This window comes from Morchella importuna (assembly GCF_003444635.1).
Source record: "Morchella importuna strain M04M26 chromosome Unknown Morimp01GS001, whole genome shotgun sequence".
Classification (NCBI taxonomy): Eukaryota; Fungi; Ascomycota; class Pezizomycetes; order Pezizales; family Morchellaceae; genus Morchella; species Morchella importuna.
In genome coordinates this window covers 124,182-132,213 of record NW_025763398.1, presented here as the reverse complement: position 1 = coordinate 132,213, position 8,032 = coordinate 124,182, and the positions used below count along the sequence as shown (strand labels likewise).

At 50.0% G+C, this 8,032-nt stretch overlaps 4 protein-coding genes across 4 annotated transcripts; 1 reads left to right on the top strand and 3 right to left on the bottom strand.

Moving 5' to 3' along the window:
* Window positions 1–578: 578 nt before the first annotated feature.
* Window positions 579–2,464, bottom strand: LAJ45_00022 (uncharacterized protein; the record flags this gene model as incomplete). The annotated part of the gene is made up of 5 exons (XM_046109625.1): window positions 579–807; window positions 861–1,583; window positions 1,670–1,953; window positions 2,041–2,282; window positions 2,377–2,464. The coding sequence occupies 5 exons, from the start codon at window positions 2,462–2,464 to the stop codon at window positions 579–581; spliced, it is 1,566 nt and encodes a 521-aa protein (XP_045976318.1).
* A 2,754-nt stretch (window positions 2,465–5,218) lies between these two features.
* Window positions 5,219–6,038, bottom strand: LAJ45_00021 (uncharacterized protein; the record flags this gene model as incomplete). Its single annotated transcript, XM_046109624.1, has 5 exons — window positions 5,223–5,274; window positions 5,330–5,334; window positions 5,595–5,655; window positions 5,719–5,741; window positions 5,946–6,038. 5 exons carry the CDS (start codon window positions 6,036–6,038, stop codon window positions 5,223–5,225), a joined length of 234 nt encoding a protein of 77 aa, XP_045976317.1.
* A 55-nt stretch (window positions 6,039–6,093) lies between these two features.
* Window positions 6,094–6,546, top strand: LAJ45_00020 (uncharacterized protein; the record flags this gene model as incomplete). The annotated part of the gene is made up of 1 exon (XM_046109623.1): window positions 6,094–6,546. The coding sequence occupies one exon, from the start codon at window positions 6,094–6,096 to the stop codon at window positions 6,544–6,546; it is 453 nt and encodes a 150-aa protein (XP_045976316.1).
* A 552-nt stretch (window positions 6,547–7,098) lies between these two features.
* On the bottom strand, window positions 7,099–7,829 carry LAJ45_00019 (uncharacterized protein; the record flags this gene model as incomplete). The annotated part of the gene is made up of 3 exons (XM_046109622.1): window positions 7,099–7,267; window positions 7,351–7,449; window positions 7,525–7,829. The coding sequence occupies 3 exons, from the start codon at window positions 7,827–7,829 to the stop codon at window positions 7,099–7,101; spliced, it is 573 nt and encodes a 190-aa protein (XP_045976315.1).
* Between the last annotated feature and the right edge of the window lie 203 nt (window positions 7,830–8,032).

Sequence of the window (8,032 nt, the reverse complement as noted above, 5' to 3'; positions counted from 1 at the left end):
AGCAAAGTCTGTAGTGAGGAGTGACCCCGCACTTCACGAACTCTTGGCGGAGTTGAGAAGGGAGTTGACAAGGACAAGAGGGATGGTGGGGGGTTGGAATGAGTACAGGTATTGTATCATGTAGGGCAAGTGTAGATAGGCTACTTATCTGGGTTATGGGTGCTCGCATATATCTGTGGCCGATTTATTGTGCGGCATGTATGATATGATGTCCATCGGCCTTAAGAGTGAGCACGTGCAAAAGAGATGGCCCGCGGTGGTTGATTCACTTGTGAACGGAACATGTGTGACTAACTCTAGATCTGTATTCAAACGTAGCTATTCACAAATATTCTATCCCCCCGTTTCCCATCCCATCCTAGCTTTCTAAGAGTATAAACCCTCAAGTAGAAAATAATATAAAAGAAATAAAAAAATATAAACAAAAATTACCGCCCTTTCCCATCCCGAAACCCACAATAAAACCCAAACGCATGCCGCATCCAGCGCACAACGTTCTAGCTTAGCCTAGGGGACATGAGACAAAAAAGTGAAGCGACAACACAATTTCACATATCGGTCATTAATACTAGCGGGCCCTAAGCCGTCTTGTTGCGGCTGTTGTCCTCAATGTAGTCGCCAGCGGCGGCCTTCTCGGTGCTTGGCGCAAAGCCGTAGCGGATGGCATACTCCTCGACGTCGTCGGGGGAGAGCAGTGGCAGGGCCTTGGCGGCGCGTACGTACGAGATGTTCTCCTCGAAGCCCTTGGCGAAGATGAAGTCGATCTCTTCGAGTGAGCGGAGACGGGTTTCGGGGTAGAAGAAGTAGCTGATTGACTTATTAGTATTGTAATATTCAAGCTTAGATTGAGGAGTGCTTACATGAACGGGATGAAAGAAGCATTGACAGCAGCAAAGAATAGATACGTCCCCCACTGGATGCGATCAATCATAATGGGCGTAATCATGACCACCACAAAGTTAAACAGCCAGTTGGTAATCGTCGACACGGCATTGGCCTTTCCTCTAGTCCTGAGAGGGTTGATCTCAGCGGGATACAACCACGGCAGCGGCAACCAGGTGACCCCAAAGGTCGCAATATACAAGAACAGACCCGCGGCGGCACCGCGGGCAGCAGTCTGTGTTCCAGGAATCAAGCAGCAGAAAGTGATAGTCATAGCGAGAGCCTGCCCGATAGTACCTGCAAGGAACATCTTCCTGCGTCCGGCGCGCTCAATGATGAACCACGAAGTTGATGCGAAGATGGCATAGACGATCATGTTTACGCCGCCCATGATGAGGGACATTGAGCGGGACTGGCCGATGGACTCCTGGAAGAGGATGGGGAAGTAGTAGATGACGGCGTTGCAGCCGCCGATCTGCTGCATGAGCTGCGAGGAGGCACCGATGAGCATGCGGCGGAAGTGCTGTGTCTTGCCGCCGGTGAAGAGGTCGCTGTAGCTGGACTTGTTGCCGACTTCGGCGGCAGCCATGGAGTCGAGGATGACGCGCTTCTCGATCTGGACGATGCTGGAGTCGAGGTCTTCGCCGGCGAGGGCGGCGATGACGCGGGTTCCCTCTTCGTCTCGGTCGCGGGAGAGGAGCCTGTGGGAAACGCATCATCGTTAGCCAGAGTCATGAGTGATTGAAATATATAGATTGTTATATATAGTAATATTGCGGTTACATACCAACGCGGCGACTCAGGCAGGAACAGCATGCCCACAATCATGATGACGGCAAACAGGATCTGGAACGCAATGGGGAAGCGCCAGACGACATCACTATTGGTGAACGACACGCCGTAGTTGAGCCAGTAACTAATAAGGGTACCGAACGCAATGGAGCCACCCTCAATGCAGATGAGCAGCCCGCGGTTCTTAGTTTTGGCGCACTCGGCCTGGTAGGTCGGGATCGAGGAGGTGTTCATTCCATTACCAATGCCAGTGACGACTCTGCCAATGATGAATTGTGCCTAGGATTTACATGTTAGCTGAATTCAAAAAACTCAAACTCCTCGCTAATTCCATATATTTGGTGGTAATAATTAGGTAATGCATACCAACGACTGATGACCTCGGAATGCTGTAATCTGGATGATGACGCCAATGATCATGATGACGGCACCCGTCATAATACTCTTGCGACGCCCGAGCTTCTCGCCGACAAAGAGCACTGAGATGGCGCCGAAGAGACAGCCGATTTCGTAGATTGCGGTCACGAGACCCTGCATGGTGGGGTCGCCCTTGGTCTCGGGGATGGCGGCGTTGAATTCGGGCGCGGTGATGATACCGCTCATGACACCTGGAAGAAGTAGCTATTGTTAGAATTTGTATTGGAAAAAAGGTGGGTTGTACTAAAGTGAGGAGCTTGAGAGGTAGGAAGGTTGATAGCTTACCTTGATCATAACCAAAGAGCAGGAAACCGGTGGTACAGATGAACGTGATAGCAAACTGGAGGGATTTCCCTCGAAGTTCGAAACCCATGATTGGCTATTATTTCTGTCGTGTTCTTTCTGAATATGTATGTTGGGTATTCGTCTTCTCCTTTCTTTAATTCCTTCTTCAATAAGAAAAAAAAGAATTAAACTCCCAACTCCAACGGTCAAAAAGTGATTGCAGATGCCACAGCAAGAAAGCTGGGAGATAGGGACTGGTTATATAGATATACCTCCGCTACCCAATCTGCATTTCCTAACCAGCTAGCATGTGCCTACCCCCCCCCCCCCCCCACCCACCACCAGTCGATACAATCGATCACCGTCCATCGTGTAAGGTAAGTAACTGGTAAGGTATGAGTACCTTCTAGGGTAGAACATCAGTTACAGCAGCCCTCCTCCTCCTCCCTCCACCAGCGAGTGAACATTTTCCCCAGGCCCGGAGACATTGCCGAGTCTGAACATGCTGCGCTCTCGCTGCAGCGGGTGACGGGGAAATGATCGTCGGCAGTATGAAGTAACATATCACCAAGTGTCCACATCAGGCCTAGTCACCCGGGGGGGTGAAGGAGAGTAGGGCAGTTAACAAACATTCCCCGGGGAAAGGCAATAAACCCACACGTCATAACCCCGACTTCTATCAACCAACCACCCCTCATCGTCCCCTATGGCCTAAACCTGGAGGGGCTTAAAGGGGAAGAATAGTAGAGCTGGGTAGAGGTGCTTTTTACCCCCTCGAGGAGAAAGGGTCAAGCTCGGAATTCATCGTGGACTGTACTCAACTTGACTAGATCAAGTACTGACTGAGTCAGTAGATGGTTTCTCTCGTCGTCGTCGTCGATGGCAACCGCCACGGCCATGCACGCCTTGCTTAGCCAGTCACTTCTTCACTTCCCTGTGCTTCCTTCCTAACATGCTTGGCCCTCCGAGTCGTTACTCTACTCCTGCTCCCGATGCTGATGCGCCTCCACGGCTACGGCGTTGCCAAGAACTTCACGAGAGGGTCCCTTTGCTTGGTTTGCTTGCTTCGATTGGCGCGCTTCGGGTATGCAGCGGCACCAGGGTTTAAACTTTTTTTTTCTCTCTCTCTTTCATGCCTTGTAGTTTCTCCGCAGCATGTGAATCTTGCCTGAATATGGCGCACAGGCAAGCATAAGTTCAAGGGGAGACTCGGGTAAAAACAAGAGATTGAGCAAGAACCCCTGCCATGGCCTGGGTAGAGGGAGTGTGCATGGGTAGATAGGGCTCGACAGCAACCAAGCAAAAGAAAGCCAGGCATGGCAGGGGGAGGTTGGGAAATCGTCATACCGTGCAACCCTCACACCCCATGAAGTAACGCTTCCTCGACCACCAGAACCAGAAAAGCTTTTAAAACAAACAGAATTCCCCGAGTAAGACCGGTTCTGCAGATCGGGCCTAAAGAGGAAGGACGTGGGTGAGCCGCAATCCAGCAGTTGTCGGTAGCTAGGCAGCATGTGGAAAAATGCTTCAACCTCTATTTCGCTCGGCTTACCTGCCGAGCGCACGTGACTGCGTCAATGATCGACATGCGGCGCGGGGGGGTCGCAAATACACGTATCGACGACTTTCATAAAGAAAAAAGTAGTTCCAACAGAAAGAAATGAAAGAAAGAAACTAGCTAACGGATTAATTCCTTTAGATGAAAAATGACATCTCGGAAGAAAGGGTCTCGGAAAAACTCTTTAGAAAGATCACCGCAAAATTTGAAAATCGAAAGGTTTTTGAACGAGTTTTTCCGAAGTGTTGGCTTGGGGTGCGAGTGATTGCTGTGATTATCACCATTACCAGTTAGGGGCGTGGGTAAAACCGCAGAGAGAAATATGAGTGGAGTATTCTAGAGTAGGTAAAGGGCACTCTACTCTACTCTAGCTTGGTAATTCAATAATCTACTCTGCGTAGAAGAACAAACTCAAAGGGAAATGCAGCTGCGGTGGGTCCTTATGAGATCATAGATCGTAGCTATCTGGTTTTTTCATTTTTTGATTCACTCTTCGCTGCAACAGTTCTGGACGGATTTCGAATATGCCCTCTCGTCATCCAAGACCCAGGTTCTCGTTTCAATAGACCTGGCCGTCGGGACTCTACATACATACATACATACATAGAGCACCTGCTTGCCTGCCTGTCTCTCCCAGATGCCATGCCATCGGCCTACCGGAATAACTCCAACTGCGCGGTACCACTTCGGTGAATACGGCGAGTTCAATTCATCTAGGCGCCCTTCCTCTTCCTTCTCCAATTTCTCGGACGACTAATTTAATCATAATGGCTTGGATGGGCGATCAGCACTGTAGGTACATGTAGCGCGGCCAGATCGTCATATCTCGATATAACTATTATGCAACTCATCTTCGCTCAGGGACCACTAACTGTCTGTCTCTCACCCGTCATTTGCATGCACAATTTCTACTTGGGGAACTCTAGCAGCAGCGAAGAACTCAACAGCATTCTGCGCTGCAGTGATGTTCCAGAGAGGATGGATGATCGTTCGATGAATTATAATAGGCCCAGGGACCCACGCATTGGGTAACTCTAACCCCTGGCTGGCCCTTTCGCTTTTTTTTTATGTCGCTTGGGATGGTTGGTATGATATGATATGATATGTACCGGTGTGTATAAAATAAAAATCGCTCGCGAGAATATTTATTTAATTTTTTCTTTTTGTTTTCGTGTCTGTCTGATATGTTCTAGACCAGGGAGGAAAGATATGTGATGTAGCAAGACATCCTTCCGAAACAAACGTTTCACAAGCCAGCCAGCTTGTGAATACTTATCTTCGTATCTATCTACCGACGATGGCATACATGTTGCTGGCGGATAAACTCATCGGTTAGTATTCTAGAGCCACATGGATTAGCGTGATATAATTACCCCGAATCATGAGAAATCATACAGTCCCTATTCCCAAATCCCCAGCTCCTAGTTATTACAAAACACCCTAGAGTATCCCTATGTATGTATCCACTCCACAACATACGGCTACCTCGGCAAACCAAACCGCAATTTTGTAAAATCGCGGGGTACTGTACGTACACCCCAGCCGTTGGCTGTGTTCACGATAATTATCGCACGAAATTCTGGGGAATATTGCAGCGCAGGGCAGGGGTTTTGGGTTTTCGGGTTCATGGAGTAAGTAATCTACTTGTTAGAAACCAGACCAGACCATTGACCAGGAGCTGGCCTGCCCTCGCGTCTCGCTCGGTCGGTCGCTCGCTTGTACTACTTTCCCCACGTTTCAATTGTCTGTGTTTTTTTTGCAAAAGCGCAGTGCAGTGCACGTACGGAGGAGGACAGTGGTACGATGCCTGCGATAACCGTAAAGTCAGAGAGCGCGATTTAACGGTGAAACTTGAAACTCAGGTAGCTAGGTAGTCCGAGGTTCGGGAGTTCAAGCAGTGCTTGTGTTTCTTGGCGTGGGTAAGGGGTCGGAATAAGGAGAGTAGGGACCCCTGCATTCCGTGACAACGGCTTGCATGGCTGAAAGCGTGACAGCCGGCCGCGGGACCAACCTCGTACTTTTGGTGAGATGAGCTGTGAGTAGCGTAACTCAGGTAGAGTAACGCATGCAGGGTTATCGTCGATGGGTCTTCTCCATACCCCATTGTCCTACCAAGATTGACCAATTCAGACAGACCTCCATACCAATCCCAAGCCTCAATGCCAATCACAACTACCAGCAACCCCCTCCGTCTCCCCCCATCCAACGCCGTCCACTGGCTCCAACACCCCCCCAACCTCCTCGCCGCCAACCCCTCCGGCGTGACTCACACCCAACACTCTCCCAGCACGTACATCATCACGCTCTCGATCCCGGTGCTATGGTTCTTCTCGTTCACAGTGACGACGGAGGCTGTGTTTGAGAACTGCGTTGACGGGGTGTTTGTAGTTACGAAGACAGGCGGGGTGCGGACGAGTAGTGAGTGGAAGGTGGTGGCGGTGGGGGAAGAGGGGGAGGAGGTGTGTGTGGTGAGTGAGGTGTTTAGAGTTTTGGAGTGTTGGTGGGGAGCGGGGTGGTTTGTGAGGTGGACGGCGGGGAGGGAGCATGTAGTGTTGATGGAGAGGGTGGAGGCGGGGTTGCGGGCGGCGGGGGAGAGTAAGAAGGTGAGGTAGGGTTGTGGGGGGTGCGTGAGTGGCGGTATTAGGGATGGATTATGAGCCTGGAACCGAATAGTAGATCACGTACTAGTTCTTGCTTCTTTAAGAAACGTTTAACAACGCAGTCATTAACAACATCCACCACCGCAATTGAATGGTCGACTGACTGCATGAATCAGCAGTTATCTACTTTATGTAGACACATGTATGTAGCTTTAGAGTGGACTTGGGAACTGCCGAAATCGATGCAATTGCAATTGACCAATTGAAGCTATCATTATATTTAGGAATTGATACGAGGCTTACTTCGTAAATACACGTCCCGGCAGTCGTAATCTAGTTGAGCAATTGAGCACTTTCTCTATATTTATCAGAGTGCCAGAGGTGTCAATTTAAGGCTATGTAGTCAGCCCCGCCTGTTTCAGGAAAATCACAACCTAAACCGAAACAGCTGCTATATAAAACTTTGCTTTAATCACAATTGTATTTCTTCACATCGTCGTCTGATTGCATAATAATAATTTATTTAATTCCCACTCCCCCAGCTCAGCTCGTATTAAACTTACACTAATACAAATCCTCCGCCTTCCAATCGCTATAACCATACCCCACCACCGGAATATCCGTCCTCACACACCCCTCCGGCACATTCACATATACGCCTACGAAATGTAGCTTATACGTATTGTTGTAGTCGGTCGTGGGACACAAATACCAGCGGTCCAAACCATTGTATCTACCCGCACGATCTGGTCAGCCAATGCCGACACGCCAAGTAACTACTCGGGGTGGAAAGTTTTATATAAGAGGAATCAATACCGTAGTAGCCTATCATCGCGCCCAACCGAAAACTTGCCCGTGTCTGCACCATAGGGCACATACGCCGAGTGCGGCGCCGTGAACCCGATTGGCTCCGACCTAGTCACCCCCGACACCTATCAGCATGCATCCCGAGAATTCAAGGAACAAAAAACAAAGGAAAGACAGCGCTACCTATTGGGAAACACATAACCATTCCGCCACCCCGTAGCACTACTAAAGTAATTCGTAAACGTCAAACCGCCCTCCCCACCGCCGGGCTTACCGCCAGGATAGTTCAGGATCAGCGGCTCCACGCGGCCCGAGTACTTGATGTTGCCGATGTAGACGGTGCCGCCGCTGGCGGAGAGCTGGCGCTCGGCGGTGGTGATGTTGCCGCTGGGCCTGACGAAGGAGACCCATGTGCTTGCGCCCTGACAGGCCGCGGAGGCCGTGGTAGCGGTAAGAAAGAGGGTGGTGAGGAGGGTAAGGAGCTGCATCTTGGATGGGCCTTAATGAGGAGAGGACTGGCTGTGGGTTGGTAGAGGGATTGGAGGGCGCCGAGAGCTGGTTTTATATTGGCGTTTGGCTGCGCAATTGCTGGAATCCTATACATAGCTATAACCATACATAGCTATCCCGTGAAGGGATATAATTGACACAAGATAACTAGAGTACTAGCTAGAGTATACCGTCCGATTCG